At 38.3% G+C, this 19,464-nt stretch overlaps 1 protein-coding gene across 1 annotated transcript in view; it reads left to right on the forward strand.

Annotated features, from left to right (window-relative positions):
- Nucleotides 1-18,181, forward strand: part of CFTR (cystic fibrosis transmembrane conductance regulator (ATP-binding cassette sub-family C, member 7)) — a 216,327-nt gene extending 198,146 nt beyond the window's left edge. Inside the window, exons 25-28 of the mRNA XM_010831223.1 lie at nt 3,126-3,215; nt 14,160-14,332; nt 14,968-15,073; nt 16,470-18,181. Of these exons, the coding sequence (XP_010829525.1) occupies nt 3,126-3,215; nt 14,160-14,332; nt 14,968-15,073; nt 16,470-16,670 (570 nt within the window). The 3' untranslated portion in view covers nt 16,671-18,181. The remainder of the gene's footprint in view (nt 1-3,125; nt 3,216-14,159; nt 14,333-14,967; nt 15,074-16,469) is intronic.
- The last annotated feature ends 1,283 nt before the right edge of the window (nt 18,182-19,464 follow it).

The following is a 19,464-nucleotide window of genomic DNA, read 5'->3' on the forward strand; positions in this document are numbered from 1 at the left end:
TTCCAATTGTGTGGTAGTTTGAACATTCTTTGGCATTGCGTTTCTTTGGGATTGGAATGAAAACTGACCTTTTCCAGTCCTGTGGCCACTGCTGAGTTTTCCAAAGTTGCTGATATATTGAGTGCAGCACTTTCACATCATCATCTTTTAGGATTTGAAATAGCTCAACTGGAATTCCATCACCTCCACTAGCTTTGTTTGTAGTGATGCTTCCTAAGTCCCACTTGACTTCACAATCGAGGATGTCTGGCTCTAGTTGAGTGATCACACCATCATGATTATCTGGGTTGTGAAGGTCTTTTTTGTATAGTTCTTCTGTGTATTCTTGCCACTTCTTCTTAATATCTTCTGCTTCTGTTAGGTCCATACCATTTCTATCCTTTATTGTGCCCATCTTTGCATGATATGTTCCCTTGGTATCTCTAATTTTCTTGAAGAGATCTCTAGTCTTTCCCATTCTATTGTTTTCCTCTATTTCTTTGCATTGATCACTGTTCTACAGTCCATGGGTTCACAAAGAGTCGGACATGACTGAGTGACTTTCATTTTCAAAATAAAGGTACTATCTGTCAAAATGGAAAAGCCCAGGGGTAGAGTAGATTTTAGAAAATCAAAAAATGTGACATCTCCCCCATTTTACGGTAACATTGAAACTTAAAAAGATTGGGTTCTTGTTCATAGGTACACTCGCCGGGCAAGAGCTGCATTTTCACAGCATCTGCGCAACGCACCTTGCCCTTAACAAACTTCTGTGTTTGATTTGATGTTATAATACCTTCAGCCTCTACCTATGGTCCTCCAGAACATTGGCATTTTTCCATTTGGCCAAAGTAAGATTTCATATTGTGCTGTTCCATTGGATACGTAAGTCCCCATGAAAGTTACAAGGACACTGTAGCCCAAATAAAAGCCTTTGAATCAGGACTTGCATAGGAAGAGAAAGCTAAACTCTCAATTCACAGTGTGGGTACTGAGCCTGTGGCTTGAGGGATGGATAGCAGTGCTTGAATTGACAACTGTGCTGCTGAGTGCAAATGGGCTCTTTATGGACCCACTGGGCTGCTTCTGCCCAACCTTTAATCTTTCCTAAGCTCCAGACCAGGAATCAAAACTGGTCTGCCCAGGACTTGAGGCATTTTGCTATGAATTTGCGGAGCACTCTAAAGGTTTGAATTCCAACTCTACAACTACTAGCTCAGTAACCTTGGGCTAGTCACTTAACTTGTCCCAAGTGTGGTTTCTTCCTGAACAGCAGTAAGATCTGTCTCATTACATTTATATGAAGATAAAAAGAGACAACACATGTAAAGAGTCTTATCTGGCCCGTGGTAAGCCGGCCATAGACTCTGTTGTAGCCTCTGAGTTCCTGGTAGGATAACTTTAGTGAAGTGATGCATTGTCTGATACTTCATAAACCCTTACAGTTGTTATTTCACATCTTTCTCAGTAATGCTAGAAACTTTCATATAAAGAAAACATTAAAAGAAAGTATGTGAAAGACAGTAAATGGCAAAATTCCATTGGCAAGCCTTTGAACTGTAGATACTAAATAAACCTGATTGCTTCAGTAATAAATTGGCATTCCCAGAGCCACTTCTTATTTAATTCTCTTCATCAGAATCTCTCAATAGCATACATTGTCTGTTCTCTTTAGCTTATTTGGACATTGCTTTCATTTACTTGGGAGCTTGGAGGAGGATATACCAAAAATATATCCATCACCTCTTATGAGCCCATGAGTCATATATTGTCTCTTATGTTCACTTCTGTAAAGCAGTGGAAGCATCCCTTAGGAACTGATTTGATGCAAATTGAGAAATACCAGCATAATCTTGTTGCCTTCTGCAGAGGGTTCCTGAGATATTTGGCAACAACCTTGTTCCTTAAGCCATAGATTATGCCCCAGGGAATGAGGTCTCCAATAGGACTATCCTTGAACTTGACTGCCATGGCAAGGCACAGACACCATTCATCTGGGACCAACTTACCTTCTGTAGTTCCTCACAGATCAGATGGGTGCTGAGCATTCTCTCTTAGTCTAAGGCAGCTAGTGAAAATTAAATATTCAAAAAATGTAGTTAGCAGCTCTCTTGATTGTGTCATTAACCACAGACAAAAGAAAAAAGGTAAAGAAAAAAATTTTCTGAATGTTAACATCAGAAGTATTTTTCAGTTCACCCATATATACAGAGAGAGACCTAAATATTATTATTGTTGTTGCATTTCCCAATGAGACAGTGATTTTCTTAATTTTTTTTTTATTCATATAGGCAGACTTAAGTAGACAGTGATGTAGCAAGCAAGGGCGATAGCTGTGTAGTGTTCCTTAACAGGAAATTAGATTGTCAGTTTGCCACCTCAGCACCATCCATCTCGTCTGCCCTCCTTCCCTCTGTGACATGCAGTCAGTTACACAAATATTTGATTTTCATTCTTTCACTGACTGCTAAGTTGTAACCCTTTCCTGTGCCTGTCTAGTTACACATGTGCCTTGGTTTATACACCATATGAACATATGTGTTTGAGTGTCTGTAAATTCACACAGTTTCAAAATCCCTTAGGAAGGTAGGATTATAAAAGAAATCCAAGGAAAATACCGGTACAAAATAAGAATTTTGTTCTAACAAGTTCATTATAACTCATAAACATAATTTTTTTTTTGGCCACACTGTACTGTATGTGGAACGTCCCTGACCAGGAATGAGACTTATGTCCCCTGCTGTGGAAATATGGAGTCTTAACCACTGAACCACTAGGGAAATTCTCATAAGCATAATTTTTAACTGTTTAATTTTATATTATATTTGCTTATAATAATATTGCTCTGAATAAAACATTTTAATTTCCCACAACTTAAAGTGATCTCAGTTTCTTTATCCTAAGGACATGGAAGTTAGATAAGTATTCACAAGGGGTTTCAGATGTAGCTATAATATTTTATTTCTTTAAAAAAGATACCAAGCAAATATAAAAATTTTTTAAATTAAAACTGAGTGGTAAGTACATGGATGTTTTATTATTTTAAAATATTTTTTCTGTTTCGAATATTTCACAATAAAATAAGGGAAATATACAAAGATGTTTAGGTTATTCATGCTTTCCTCTTTTTTTTTTTGTTACTATAGAAAGTATTCATCTTTTCTGGAACATTTAGAAAAAACTTGGATCCCTATGGACAGTGGAGTGATCAAGAAATATGGAAAGTTGCAGACGAGGTAAGGAAGCTAACTGAAGTAGTTTTGGAAAGGGTTGCTCATATACACACGATTGGTTATCATAGCTGAGATCATTTTGTTACTTACCTTTGTGCGTGTCGGTACACGTGTGTGTATAAATTTCAAATGGAAAACTCTAATATTCCTGGAACACCCACCTCTTTGGATTAGACTTTTTCTCAGTGGTCAGTCAGGCTCCAGGGCCAGCATTACTTTAGCCTTCCTCCAGAATGTGCATCACTGAAGCATGAACTAGGAGAGACCTAGACACCTACAGCACACCAGGATTATTCACAATCCAGAGAAGCTTCTGTCCATACCTTCTCATCTATTCCCCATCTGGGTTCTGAAGGTTTCCCAGCACAAAAACAAAGCTTTGGTTTGATATGATACACTTCTCTGGAAAGCACAGGTTTAGCAAAAGGGAGATGATAATTTTAGAGGACCTACAGGTGGCTACAGTCTTCTCTGGAAGTCACCAGGAGTCAGTTTTCTTCGGGAGCATTTGTCATGAGCATCTCCATGCAAAATATGAAACTAAATGAAAAAAAAAAAAAGAAACTAAATGACCTAGATATGGCATGCTATATTCTTTGAGGTCATTAGTACACCATAGGAAATACATGGTTTGAAATGGAATCTAAATTCCTGAGTAACAACCTGTATCATAATGAAATAACAGCCTATTTATAAAGAACAAGTGGTTCATTATAACTGAAGGTATTATACAGAGGAATTTAGAGTTGGTGGAGAGTGTAAATGGAAATCTTGGCTTGCTTGATAGACACTCTAGCTGTTAACTAATAATTCTTGAAATACAGGCATCATATTTAAGAAAGGAGAACATAAGTTGTTCTAGTTTATTAAACTTGAGGTTTATGTCCAAAGATCTGAATGGTGCCTGACTACAATTATGGGACTTAAGAACATTAGATGCAAAGGCCTTCTTAGAGAACACTGTTTCCAACATATTTGGAAATCTTTTTATTCCAAATTTTCTTTCCTTGTCTGCCTCCCTTCAGAGTGGATCTTGCCAGGAGCTTTGACATGCCCATGAGTTTAAACACTTACCCATTGAATGTCTAACCTTAACATGCCCCTAATAAAATGCACTTAGATTAACCGTCTTCATTATCAAAGTTTCCTTATTACTGAACAAACAGGGTTTTTAAAGAAAACATTAACTAAATTGCAAGTGACACATTTTAATGTCTTTGATGTGACTTCAGAGAATGAACTATAGGAACACAATGTGGTGGGAGAGAAACTTTGAAAGGAAGACAGAATACTTTATAAAATCTGCAAGTATTGCCAAGTCACAATAAAATTTACAGGAAATCAGGGTCATAAAAATAGTCTAAAGTTTTAGAAAACATGGTTAAGATTTTTTTTATCATTACAATTCTTATTTTAATGATATATATTTCAGACATTCAAGTTATGTTACAATCTCTAACATATTTTATTCTTTATGAATTTGAGAACAGTAATAGGTAAAATCCCATCAGCAAGTTGTATCATTTTAAAAGTTTTACATATTCAAATTTTAATTGTCATTGCCAAACTGCTACACAAAATGAGATATACTAATGATACTTCTAACAAATTTTCATTATTTACATTATAGGCAACTGAGAATACTCCTGACATTGGTTACTGATTATAGTATACAAATTTAACTACCCACCAGAAAATTTTCAAAAGCTCTCAGAAAAAAAAAATACTCAAAATCACAGAAATTCTGTTCTCACAGAAGTATATATGGAAACATTAAAAAAATACATAGCCACTTAAACATTTTATATAAAAATTAACATTCATTTAGATATAAATGAAGCAAGTTTATACACAATTAAGGTCATAGCTGAAATTCCATTTCCATATTTTTTTCAAAAAGAAAAAATGTAAAGCAATGAATATATTTTTAAAAAGAAATTATCCTATCTATATCCCTAAAACTAATTTTACGTATGTATGTGTATATACATTTACAATATGTTTGTATATGCATATACATTTTCAACCAGGACGTTTATATAGTATAGCAAAATTACCATTACTTTATATTAGCTATGAAAATATGACTTAAATGACAATTCCCTTTTAATGTCTTCCTTTCTTCCTAAAGATAAAAATAAAATCCTTTGGGAATTTTTCTTTGTTAAAAGTATACAATCTAATCTTTTCCTATGAGAATCTAACTATCTGAAGACATGGAAACAATCTATGTATCCCCATGCCCCAAAACTCACTGCATAAACACCCAGCTGTAATGATAGACCCAAGATGGCAGAGTAGAAGGTCAGGGGCTCATCTTCTCCTGTGAACTCCGAAATTACAACTCGCTGCTGAACAACCTTTGACAGGAGAATGAAGGATCCCACCAAAAAAGGATACCCCACATCCAGCAAGACAGGTGGAGGGGCGAAATTACATTTAGAATCAAACCCCATACCCGCCAGAGATGCTTGGAGGGCTCAAACAAAACCTTGGGCTCACCAGGAGATGCCACAGAGTCTGCGCCAGACCTGCCTTTGAGTATGAGTGTCTCCTGTGGAGGTATGGGTCAGCAGTGGCCTGCCGCTGGGGCAGAGGCTCTGGATGCAGCAGACCTGGGTATAGCACAAGCACTTTAAATGCCAGTATAATGCAAAAATTTTACCTGTTTAGATTTTTATTTGATCAGCTCATATTTAGGTATATCTTTTTACTGGTCTTTTTAAAATAATTTGCTGTTCATAAAGTTACTGCTGCTGTCCTTGTATTAATGTCATGTATTTGAAGAGTAGTGATAAATTTTTGTTGAAGTATCCTGAGAATAGAGCACAGGCAAAGCAGCAAAAGCCCAGAGAAGCAGAAAATACATTGGCTTACAAGTTAAGGGGTCTGCATTTAATCCTGTATGGTTGATCATACACTTTGCTTAAATAGGACCATTCGGGGATGTGTCCATTACTTACCTGGACAGGAGACTGGGATGAAAGATGTCAACCAGGACTGGCCAGGGAAAACTGGGATTGAATGTCATCTCATCCGGTCCTCTCTGTGACCTTAGTGTGACTCGTTTCTCTAGAGGGAAATGAAGTGAGTTATAGCAGAGAGTTAAACACTTGAATCTTATCCCAAGAGCACCTTCTTTGTAATTCCCCTTTCCCTGAAAGGGAAATCAAAAGAGCTCATGAAGACAATGTCAGGCCAAGAAATACTCTATTTCTACCTTGGATTTGGCCCTACACTACAGTGTGGAACCTTTGCACATCTGGACTGGATCATGTGAAGCCATGAGGAACATGCCTAGTTACAAGCTCTAAGACTCGGGAGCAAAACTGGTGGCCAAAGCAGCTCTTTCACCCTTTGTGCCCTAGGCCCAGACCTTCATCCTGGCATTGTATGCCTTATCATTCAATGGATGAATTTAAAGCAAGTCCAAGGGAGAGAAAGAGTTTTTGTCTATGACCTGGAACTATGAAAGTCTAAATTCCCCACCCCTAAACCACTGAGGACCAGATATCTTCTACCTAGGAGCCCTGACTACCAGCTGTGTAGACCAAGAGCATTTCAAAGGAGGCTGAGTCTTGAGGGAGAAAAAAAAAGTAGACCCCTAACATTGTGGACTAATAAATTGGTAGGGTTGCTATCAATTTTCAGGCTAGTATGTATAAGAGGCCCAGCCTAGGGCCTGGCAAGTAACAGTCAGTGAACATTAGCTGTTATAGTCATGTTTTCATGTGGTCTTTATCTGGTCAGCTTTTATATGTTGCTGTTTGACAGAATCCTATTTGTTGTCTTACTTTACTTACTCTTCCTGGAAAATATCATGCATCTTCTTAGCTCTAACTAATTCCTCTGTGCTGCTGCTGCTGCTGCTAAGTTGCTTCAGTCATGTCCGACTCTGTGCAACCCCATAGACGGCAGCCCACCAGGCTCCCCCGTCCCTGGGATTCTCCAGGCAAGAACACTGGACTGGGTTGCCATTTCCTTATCCAATGCATGAAAGTGAAAGTGAAGACTCTCAGTTGTATCTGATTCTTAGCAACCCCATGGACTGCAGCCTACTAGGCTCCTCCGCCTCTATGCTACTGACTCCCAAATCTACCTGTTCCCAGAGCTCCCTCACTGACGTTTCAGCCTGGACAGGCATCTTATGTCCATAAGTGAGTTTCTTAGCTGCACCAGCCACACAGTTGCCCTGCATTTCCAGTCTTAGTGAATGGCATCACCAGCTTCTTATTGCCCAAAGCCAAGATCTGGGGCTCATCCTTGACTCCCAATTTCTCCACCTGTCTCCACCTATTACGTTCTGTCAAGGGTGTTTCCTGCAAATATCTAGAATATATTCACTTTTCTCTGTCCTCATCTCACACCACTCCTAATTCTTGTGTGGATTTTTGAAATAGACCTCTTTCCAGTTTCTCTCATACTGGCTCCTTACAGTTCATTCTGCCCTTTGCAGCCTTGCATCTGATTGCTTGTTTCTCCCCTTCTTATGGCTTCTTATTGCCTTTTAGGCAAAGTCCACACTGCTCATAGTTGATGTGATTTTGTCTCTGCCTGTCTCTAAACTCCCTCCCCAACTGCCCCTGCTTACCAGGATCCAGCTACACTGAATTTATTTGGTTCCTCTAAGGCACCTTGTGCTCTCTGTTCTGCAGAGGCTTTTTCACATGCTCTGTGGCTGGGACACCCTGCTAGCCCTTCACTACCTGCCCCTCCTCATCATTCAGGCCTCTACTTACACTTCACTTCTTCTCAGAAACCTGCCCCGATGCTCCAGGTATGAGGGGCCCCTCCTACGTGTCTCCTGTACCTCCATGCCTGTCACAGCTTTCTCCACACGAGAGAGAGATTCGCCTCTTAACTTGTGCACTTCCCCCACGGGCTTGTAAGCTCCTCGAGGGTAGGGATGAGTCTCTGTGGTGTTTCCAGTGCCTAGAGCAGGGTGGGGCATGTGGATGGTGTTCAGTGAATATGGACTGAATGAATGAATGAATGATTTGATTCGTTTATGTAAATGAAAAAAATAAATTGTCCATGTGTAATGTGTCGTGAAGGCAGCCTTGTGATCCATCCACACGGATATCACTGTTTGTCAAGAGCATGCTGGGGCTTGGCTGGGATGGGTGGGTGCAGCTCCCTCCCTTGGTTTCTGGTTCACAGACTCTTTCCCCACAGTGAGGTGCCCTGATGTTGTCTATCATCTCAAGCTCCTTCGCCTCAGTCTCAGTGTTACTCAGTGTTATCCAAACTGATAGAATGGAGACTTTTTGGTAATTGTTTGCTCCTTAGATTGCTTATAAAATAGTTTCTTTCTTTACACATCAATAGTCAGGTAAGCTATTTTAGAGAGCAAGCTAAATAGTAGAAATAGTGGCCTTTTAGGTTGAAAGTTTGTCCTGGAAAACCTGTAGAATAGCAAAAGAAATGTCTGAAGGAGCTGACAGAGTCTATCTTTGTAACTACCTGCCAATGGACTTCCCAGTCCAACACTTTACTCTCCTTATTTTTTTTTTTCATGTTTCCTTGTCACAAGAACTAACTCTTGCTCTATAACATTTCAGAGTACAACAATTGCAAAAGTCAATACTTTTCCTTTTCAGACTATAACACATTTTTTTAGTTTGATATGTCACAAAATAAAACTTGTTCTTTGTAAATAGCAGTTTGGAAGTATGTATGATTTATCAGTTCAGCCACAGAAAGCTGGCAAATGCTTTTTTCCTAAAGTTCTTTATATCTACAAACTGTGGATGCTTTAAGTTATTTGCAATGCTAAGTTGGAATGAAAATAATTAGAAAGTTGAGATTCCATATATTTAAAATTCACCTTAGTTTGGACAGACTAAGCTAAAGTTTATATTTGTTTTTAATCTATTGAAAAATGGTTTGTGGCAATAGTGCAAATAACATAGAATATAAACACACACACACACACACATATATATGTGCATATGCATGTATATTTATTTATTTTATTTTTAAAGAATTTATTCTTTAAATAAAATAAATTTATTTTATTTATTTTATTTTTATTATTTATTTTTTAAAAATTCTGCTGTTAAAGATCATTAAATTATATGATTTCTGTAGCAAGTTCCCTTTCAGTATTTTTTTTTTTTTTCTTTTACAATAGCACTTTTCACTTTGAGAAATAATTTCCCACTTGTTAGTTTTCTCCACATCTGAACCATGAGTTCCTTAAGGGCAGAGCCTGGTTTAATTCATCGTTGAATTCCCAGGTCTGCCATAGTACCTAGAATTTAATAAACTCCCATTAAGAGTCTATTAAGGAATCTATTACTAAGCAAAAAAAAAAAAAATCACGAGGTTAATTTAAGCCATTCTTATTGGCACGTGGAATTGGTAATAAGAGCTTTGTTATCTTCTCAAAACTAATTACTAGTCTGTCTTGCTTCCTATTTTCTCTCTAAAGCCTATCACCATATCAGGCAGGAAATAGGTAATTAATACATTAAATATTCACCGACTTCAAATTTAAAGTTTTACTAACTTATGTTTACCTTTCTCTAGTGAATATGGTTTTAAAAGATTTTTACTATACTTGGTAGGGAGTTGATCAGAGAGATAGAAATGTGGCCAAATGCACCCTAGATTGGTCTGCCTCTCCATCACTCATTGCATAGTTTTGTTCTCTAAATATTAACAGTGCTGTGTATTTAGGTACTTGTTTATTGTGTTAAGTTTCATGTGGGTAAAAACTACAGACTTTGTTCAGCTCTTTATCACAGGAAAGTACAGAGTATAACTCACTAAAGTAGCTTTCCCAGTGTGGCCTTAATAGAAAAGGGTAGGAGTGATCTGAATCTAAAAAGGGAGACTACATACTGAGAAACATTCTTAGCAAAATCCTAACCCTGTTACTAGGGGCATGATGTAAATCGTTAGTATTGTAATACTTCCTGTTAACTTGCTTTCTACGGTAACTTACAAAGGGGAAATCTTACAAATCATGCTGTCATACCTGTGAAGTGTTTCAGTGACCAGGCCTATGACTTGGAATTCCCCAGGTTCTAACAATACTAATAGTTAGGGTGGATTAGGTGCTTACCCTGTGCTACACTTTGTGGCCAGATCTTTCCACAGGTTGTCTCATTTAATCCCCATTATAATCCTCATTATAGTCTATCCTATTATTTTCCCCATATCTTCCCCATGAGCTAGGTGAGACTTCCAGTAATACAGTTGACATCATCAGCAAAGGAGTGGTGGAGTGCAGACTGAAAGCTACTTGTGTGTGACATCCAAGCTCTAGTATTTTATTAGTAGTTTTCTTGATGCTTAATTTGACTTATAAAAAATTCCCCAGTATTTCTGATTCATCTGAAGAAAATACTGACTTACAGTGTTAAAAAACTTCTTCTTTTATACTTTTTAAAAAGAGGTTTTATAGAATCTGAAAAATGAGAAAACAGAGATATGCAGATGAAGTGACTGGTCTTAGGTCATGGTCTATAGTGGCAGAGCTAAACCAGGCACCATTTACCATTTGTCATTCGTCTTTAAATTTGGATTTTTAAGAATCATTCATCAAAGCTGTGTTTGTCTTGTTTGGTCAGCATTCTAGGGGCTCAGTGCACATTGTTGAACAAATGGATGGATGTGTTGAGGCTGGCAATGAGTCCAGCGAGGTCACTGAGCACATGTCTTTATGCTCAGGAAGCTGACAGTCTAACAAGGGAACTCGCACCCATGCTTCTGGGACTATGTGCCTGACTGACCTAGAAGCTGATCAGGAGTATTTGGAAGGATACCCCTTGCTAAGCTATGGCACAGACCTGAGAAGGTCAAGGTGTAGCAGGAGCTAGAAGATGTGTGTTTAGTGCTACTGGAAGTAAAGGTAGAGAGGGCTGGATCTGCCATGTGAGAGAGTTCAGTTGTTCTGTCAGAACAGCCACTGTAGGTTTTAAAACAGAGAAGCAATAGGGTCAAACCTCTATTTTAGAAGGGTTCTTGTGGGGTTTTGGTGGAAAAGGAAATGGCACCCCACTCCAGTACTCTTGCCTGAAAAATCCCATGGACGGAGGAGCCTGGTTGGCTACTGTCCATGGGGTCAGCAAAGAGTCAGACACGACTGAGCGACTTCACTATGTGGGGTTTTGGGGTGACCAATCAACTTGAGATCTATAGTATGAAGTTTAAGAGATGATAATGGCCTGGATTCAGTTGTTATTCAGTTTGGGGCTAGTGAGAATGAATAAGATTAAGAAGTATTTGAAAGAGGCCTGGGGCTGAAGATAGAGGTGAAAAATCATTCGTTTATCAGTGGTAGTCAAGACCTTAAGAATGAATGAGATCTTGGAAGAAGTATTTGGAGAGCTGGCAATGAGGAAAACTAATATTCAAGGGACAGGAAGAGAGAGTTACCTACACATGATAATAGGAAGGAATGGTTGTAGAGGGTGTGGTTTCTCATAAGCCAAGGACTAGATGTTTGAAGAAGGGGAAAAAAAATGTTCTGTGGTCTCAGGCAGTAGAGACAATAGATGCGCACTCCTTGTTTAAGATTTCTAGATGACAAAGGGTAAATATTAAATAATAGCTAAAGGAAAAGCTGGAGCCAAGTGAGGGGTTTTTTTCTTTTTTTTTTTTTTCCTAATTTTATTTTATTTTTAAACTTTACATAATTGTATTAGTTTTGCCAAATATCAAAATGAATCCGCCACAGGTATACATGTGTTCCCCATCCTGAACCCTCCTCCCTCCTCCCTCCCCATACCATCCCTCTGGGTCGTCCCAGTGCACTAGCCCCAAGCATCCAGTATTGTGCATCGAACCTGGACTGGCAACTCGTTTCTTACATGATATTTTACATGTTTCAATGCCATTCTCCCAAATCTTCCCACCCTCTCCCTCTCCCACAGAGTCCATAAGACTGTTCTATACATCAGTGTCTCTTTTGCTGTCTCGTACACCGGGTTATTGTTACCATCTTTCTAAATTCCATATATATGCATTAGTATACTGTATTTATGTTTTTCCTTCTGGCTTACTTCACTCTGTATAATAGGCTCCAGTTTCATCCACCTCATTAGAACTGATTCAAATGTATTCTTTTTAATGGCTGAGTAATACTCCATTGTGTATATGTACCACACCTTTCTTATCCATTCATCTGCTGATGGACATCTAGGTTGCTTCCATGTCCTGGCTATTATAAACAGTGCTGCAATGAACATTGGGGTACACGTGTCTCTTTCCCTTCTGGTTTCCTCAGTGTGTATGCCCAGCAGTGGGATTGCTGGATCATAAGGCAGTTCTATTTCCAGTTTTTTAAGGAATCTCCACACTGTTCTCCATAGTGGCTATACTAGTTTGCATTCCCACCAACAGTGTAAGAGGGTTCCCTTTTCTCCACACCCTCTCCAGCATGTTTTATTTCTAAGAAGGGAGAGATGTAGCAGGTTCACAGGCTGAAGCCAATGAAAAGCACAAGCTGAAGAGAGAAAGAACACAAGTCCTCCAGCTCCTCACTCCAGAGCCCTCGTTCACATTCTCAGCTATTCAGATCCCAAATTAGCTTTATGTTTGAGTCTTCAAAATACCTCAGAGTCATCCCCTTTGTCTAATTAATGTGTTTACATTCCCTGCCATCTCAGAAACTTTTCAAACATTGATGAATTCTCATAGAGTGAGGCTGCTTGAATGAGTAATCCAGTCAAGGAATATTGTCTACAATACATATCATGGGCACACAGTTAATATTTCCTGAAAAACACAGTGATGTGGGCCATCTCTGACTTCATCACTGAACTCATGAGAGTCTGTCTTAGGCCATTATCTCTTTCTGCCTGTATTACAGGTAGGTGGGAGCATATCTCACCTTCCAATACTAAATCTCAGACTTCCCAAGGGCAGGATAATAATTTATGTATCTCTTTAGCTCTCAAACACTCAGCAACACTTGGCAAAAATATGTATGCCAGTTCACATGTATTTGAATAAGTGGCATGATGAGGCAAGATTTCATTTTTGTTTTATTTTGAAAGAATGGGTTTCTGTATCTCATTTGCACTTTCAACCTATTTTTTTTTCTATCTAGCTTTTAAAAAAGTCGTTGACCCTAACAGAATTCTCATATTCTGTTCTAATATCTAGGCACCTTTAAATCTCCGGTTATACACCGCTAGTTTTTGTTTGTTTGTTTGTTTGTTTTTGGCGGAGGAGGGGAGCTGTACTGTGCAGTAGAAGGTTGGTTTCCTAACCACTGGACACCAGTGAATTCCCAATATATCACTACTTTACATCCAGTAACTTTTGCTTCATAGTTTGATCACTTTCTTAAAGTCAGTTTTTTTGTTTTTATTAATTAATTAATTTATTGTAATTGGAAGCTAATTACTTTACAATATTGTAGTGGTTTTTGCAATACATTGACATGAATCAGCCATGGATGTACATGTGTCCCCCATCCCTCTATGGCTTGCCTTTTTTTTTAGTGCTACATTTCATTTTTCTATTATGGCAGAGCAGAGAATGGAAGGTGGCATAAAAGACTCTGTTAGGATAGAGTAACTGCATTCTGTATATATTATCTTTTCTTTATCTATTGTTATATTATCGTGTCTTCAACTGTGTTAACTTATCTGTGTATATCTTTATAAACCCTGAACTTTGCCAGTCATCATCTCTTTAAACCCTATTTCAGGACCTGACACAGAATAGGAACTCATTGAAAATCTCATGAAAGACAAAGTACAGAACTGAAATATTCTGTAGACCAGTGATTTAGAACTGCCAAGATTATACAGTCTTTTGTTCAATTAAAGCCAAGTAGCAAGAATGGTGGTGGTGGAGGGGAGTTGGTATGAAATTTAAACTTTTAGAACTCCTGTGTGTCTTTTCAGATTGTCAGCCTCTTAAATGTTTTTAACCCTGTAGTACATGAACTATCCCTCCTAAGCACAGCGTTTTCCCTCTTTTCTGCAGGTCGGACTCAGATCTGTGATAGAGCAGTTTCCTGGGAAGCTTGATTTTGTCCTTGTGGATGGGGGTTGTGTTCTAAGCCACGGCCACAAGCAGTTGATGTGCTTGGCCAGATCTGTTCTCAGTAAAGCAAAGATCTTGCTGCTTGATGAACCCAGTGCTCATTTGGATCCAATGTGAGTTTCAGAATTCCTGTCATTTACTAATATAGGGAGGAGAAAGAATCATTGAGACCTATTTCATATTGACACAAATTTCCATCAGGCTGTCATGTCTGCAAGCAGACCACCCTCTAGATATAAAATAATTGCCCAATAGAAAAATTACTACTTAACATGAGTACAGGTACTTATTTCCCAGTATAAGAGCTGTGTTTTCTCTTCTAAGTGTAATTGTAGAATTTCTTCCCCTTTATCATCACATGGTGAAATATTTAGTTACGCAGGTGTAATTGAATCCTTATGGTTTTCCTTACTATCCCATTTATACCATAGGAAATATTTATAGTACAAAACAAAGAACTACTAGTGATTATACATAATTAAAAACATTTATTTGGGAAATGTTTTTCAAACTTTGTGAAATTTTGTTCCCAAATATTTGTCCTATTTATTTATGAAAACTTAGGATCTATGCCATGGTTGGAAACTTGATTGTAGCTGACTCTGTCTCTCAATATTATGTTAAAAGGATTCAAGAAAAGAGAAGTAATTTAAAGAATTAAATTGATAGAACAATAGGTCTGTTATCAAGGATAGAGACAGATTATTAATGTTCTGTGGTGTTATATATATATTTTTTTTTTTTCTAGAACATACCAGATCATTCGAAGAACCCTAAAACAAGCATTTGCTAATTGCACAGTAATCCTCTCTGAACACAGGATAGAAGCAATGTTGGAATGTCAACGATTTTTGGTGAGTGTTTATAATTTACCTTAGATTTCATCTCTCCTTCTATTCTTGATAACAATCTTCAATGTGATCATTCCTGCAAGTCACAGCAATGTACAAGCTCTTCCTTATAACATATGTCACACAACCATCCAGCTTTACTCAAAATACCTACCTGCCCAAGTTTCTCACTTTGATCGGAGCAACAAGGTGAGGTTGGAATTCAGCAAATCTAAAATAACAGCTTATCACTAAGTTACATTAATAAATTAGAATATCTATACTTATTGAGTCTTTTATTTGGGAATTAAGTCATAAAAAAGAGTAAGTCCCAATGCTTTCAGAAACTAAATCTCCCTTGGATGTGATCTAGGCCAGGCCTGGATTGTCTTGCAATCTGATGTATGATTTCAATGCAGTTGGCAAAAGGTTTATTTCATTTTTTAGCCATTATGTGGAGCTCATCTTTGTGCCTCTCAAACCACCTTCTCTTTGTGCTTTCCAAACTGCCACAGATTCTTTCAAGTGATGTGTACAAATTCCTTGGGTTTAGTCAGAAGGAAACTCTGGGGATGATATATCACATCATTTCTATTAAGAATTTTGAGGCTCCTCGAGGTAAATGCTTTTCTTAATGAAGGATAGTTATTACCATTATTATTAATAAGCTTCAAGTGACAAATTAGGGGGCCGACTCACAACCTCTTTGTTCAGCTTGAAGATGTGAAGGAGGCACAGTAAACTCACGCATGTGTGAGTCCCTAAGTCGTGCCTGACTCTTTGCGACCCTATGCGCTGTAGCCCACCAGGCTACTCTGTCCATGGAATTTCTCAGGCAAGCATACTAGGGTGGGTTGCCATTTCCTTCTCCAGGTTATCTTCCTGACCCAGGGATCAAACCTGGGTCTCCTCTATAGCAGGCGGTCTCCTGAATTGCAGGTGAATTCTTTACTGACTGAGCCACCAGGGAAGCCCAAACTCAGGCATACCCTGACCAATTCCAAATTATTAAGCTTTAAATCCACTGTTGAAGACATCCAACTCATTATGGTGCTGTGGACTTATACTCATTTTTAAGGTTAATACGTAAGGGATCTAACATAAATAATTCTTGATTTCAAAGCCCACTTAGTTCCTCCAAGTTTCTCTGAAGAAGCACATTGTTTAGTACTGTACCAATTAAAAAAAAAAAAAATCAGCTTCTAAGTAGAAAATTACAGCTAATATCACAAATGGTAGAAGCTCTATAAAGCAAAAGGACTCAGCAGTGAAATGAACAGTCCCTGGCTGTTCAAACCATGAGCCTCTGGATGCTGTGTTCTTCCTGGCTTTCCTCCTCCTCTGAGCTGGTGCTGCTCTTGCCTTACTGTGGCCCGCCCTGCCTCCTTGTCCAGGATCTCACTAATGGCCACTTCCCTAGGTCATAGAGGAGAACAAGGTGCGGCAGTATGATTCCATCCAGAGGATGCTGAGCGAGAAGAGCCTCTTCCGGCAGGCCATCAGCCCCGCAGACCGCTTGAAGCTCTTGCCCCACCGGAACTCGAGCAGGCAGAGGTCTCGGTCCAACATTGCGGCTCTGAAGGAGGAGACAGAAGAAGAGGTGCAAGAAACAAAGCTTTAGAGAGCAGAACAAACGTTTGCCTGGGACGTTCACACGTGGGAGTTGAAGGAAAAAGTTTCTGCCTCAGAAAACAAGGAGGAATGATTTTTTTTGAAAACAGAAGGAAAAATTGGGGTAAGAGGAATTAAGGACACTCCTTTGGGTCCGGATCCATGGCTTCCTGGCAGTGGTCAAATTGTGTGACAGGTACTTCAAATCCTTGAAGATTTACCACTTGTGTTCACCAGTCAGCCTTTCCTGAAAACTTTTCCCTTTGGTGGTCACTGAAAAAGTGGCTGTAAACGTCAGCCAGATTAATTCTTCAGCTTACTGTTTAGTCAGACTTACTCATTTGTAATAGTAGAGAAGAACTGTAATTATACTATTTAGAGATACAATTAAGTAGTGCTAACTGGAACTTGAGTGGCTTGTATCAGTTTATGTACCTTCTTCTCTACTCTCTCCATGGTATTTAAAAACACAGATATATTGCCTACTAAGGATTCAAACAGTCCTATTTCCAAGCAAGGAATGGAATGCTGTGAGAGGCTCAAGACAGCACATCAAATATGCACCATGCAACATCTAAGTGTCAGGGGACACTAAGATCTTAGTGTCAGGAGACAGAACTTCCCAGTCCTGGAAATCAGGCTTAGTACTGTTCAGCAATACCCAATTCCAAATAATTTAGACAATCAGAAAACATCCCTTAATTGGGCTACGGGCTGTTACAGTCCCATGCAGGGAACAAAGATATAGCTCCCTTGATTTGTCAGTGAACGGTTCTGCTTCCAGAAAGTAGCAAACTTATAAGATGTCTGAACTGAAGGATGGCTGGAAAAATGCTTTAATGCATATTGGTACAGGAAAACCCTTCATAACACAGAAGTTCCAGGTACAGAGTGTGCAGGCAGAAAGACCGTGGGCACTCCATGTAGATGTACATGAAATTCAAAGATCTAGGTATAGAGAGGGTGATGTGTGTTTTCAGGCTACCTATGTGCACTTCATGCTGTACATACTGAGCGGGAGAAATAATGGGCACACTGAACACTGAAGAGTCAATCGTGAATTTTATATTCTTCTGTTTATAGTTTTGCGATGCAAATGAAATTTTCTCTAGGAAATATTTATTTTAATAATGTTTCAAACATATATAAATGGCTGTATTTTAAGAATGATTATATTATGAATTATATTTGTATAAAAGAATTTTTATATTTGAAATGTTGACTTTTTATGGCACTAGCTATTTTTATGATACATTACATTAAAACTGGGATGGGAGGAAACCTTGGGGGAATATTGAGGGGCTATTGACCAGGGTCTATGTATTATGTTGCTGCACAACCTGTGTGATTCCCAGCCCACATGTTGGTTTCGTCTTAGATGCAGTTCTAAAAAAATGGTACCACAAAATCTGACCACCCCTATCAAGAATACACTGCCTTCTCAACTCCAGACTAACCATTAAGATTGCATTCTATTTATTATGGAAAGGGAATATCATGTGTCAATAAAATCCATGTATTTGTGTGAAACTTGGCTGTTTTCAGGTGTGTTCATTAGTCGTGTCTCATTGATCTCATTCAGTCTCTAACGATCATAGAACACAGAATATTCATCTTTCTTTTAGATACAGCTTCTTGAGAATCCCAAGTGCAGTAAGATAGTCTAAAACATTATTTCTGTTTTTAAGTTGTGGTGAAATATACATAAACTAAAATTTACTATTTTAAAACCATTTCTCAACGTACAGTTCAGTAACTATGTTCACATTGTTGGAAATCATCATCACGATCCATTCACAGAAATGTTTTCATTTTGCAAAACTGAAGCTCTGTAACCATTAAACCTAACTCCCTATTTATCCTTTCTCTCAGCTCCTGGCAGCTACCATTCTATCTTTGGTCTCTCTGAATTTAACTACTCTGAGCACTTCATATGAGTGGAATCATTAGTATTTGTCATTTTATGGCTGGCTTATTTCACTTACAATGTCTTCAGCAGGGTTTGTCATGTTGTAGCATATGTCAGGATTTTAAAGGCTGATTAATATTCCATTGTAGGTTACTGGGTTGGACAAAAAGAAAAAAACTTTCTTCAGTTTTAAGTAAAAATAAGACACATTTTTTTCATTTTCACCAAGAACTTTATTGAACAGTGTATTAACCGTTTCATTCTATTACCTTCTGCCATTTTTCAGGCAACTTCATTATTCCGTCTTCCCAAAATGTTTTATCTTTTTGAGCAAAGAACTATTCCAGGTGCCTTTTACAGTCTTCCAGAGAATTAAAATTTTTTTTCCGTTAAGAGAATTGAATAAAGACCAAAATAAATGGAAATCTGAAGATACAATGTCTGATGAATACAGTGGATGAATATAGATTCCCAGTCAAGCTGTAACAGTTTTTGTCTGGTTGTCAAAGAAACATGCAGTCTAGCATCTTCTTCCTGGTAGAAGGGTATGTGTTTTCTGTTGACTAATTCCAGACGCTTTACGTTGAATGCTGCTTTCAGTTTGTCTAATTGGGAGCAGTACCTGTTGGAGTTAATAGTTTTGTTTTCCAAAGGAACTCATTATAGAAGACTCCCCTCCTATCCCTTCTTTGGGATCACCTTCTTTGGATGAAGACTGGCCTTTGTTGTGTTTGGTGGTGGTTCATTTTGCCCCATGATCTCTGCTGTTCCACATTATTGTACAATATCCATTTTTTCATCCCCCATCACAGATTGTTTTTCAAAGGAATCTTTTGTTACATTTAAGTAGAGAATAGCATATGGAAATATGGGCGAGAAGGTTTTTTCACTTAAC

Source organism: Bison bison, unplaced genomic scaffold (assembly GCF_000754665.1).
Source record: "Bison bison bison isolate TAMUID 2011002044 unplaced genomic scaffold, Bison_UMD1.0 scf7180017864525, whole genome shotgun sequence".
NCBI lineage: Eukaryota > Metazoa > Chordata > Mammalia > Artiodactyla > Bovidae > Bison > Bison bison.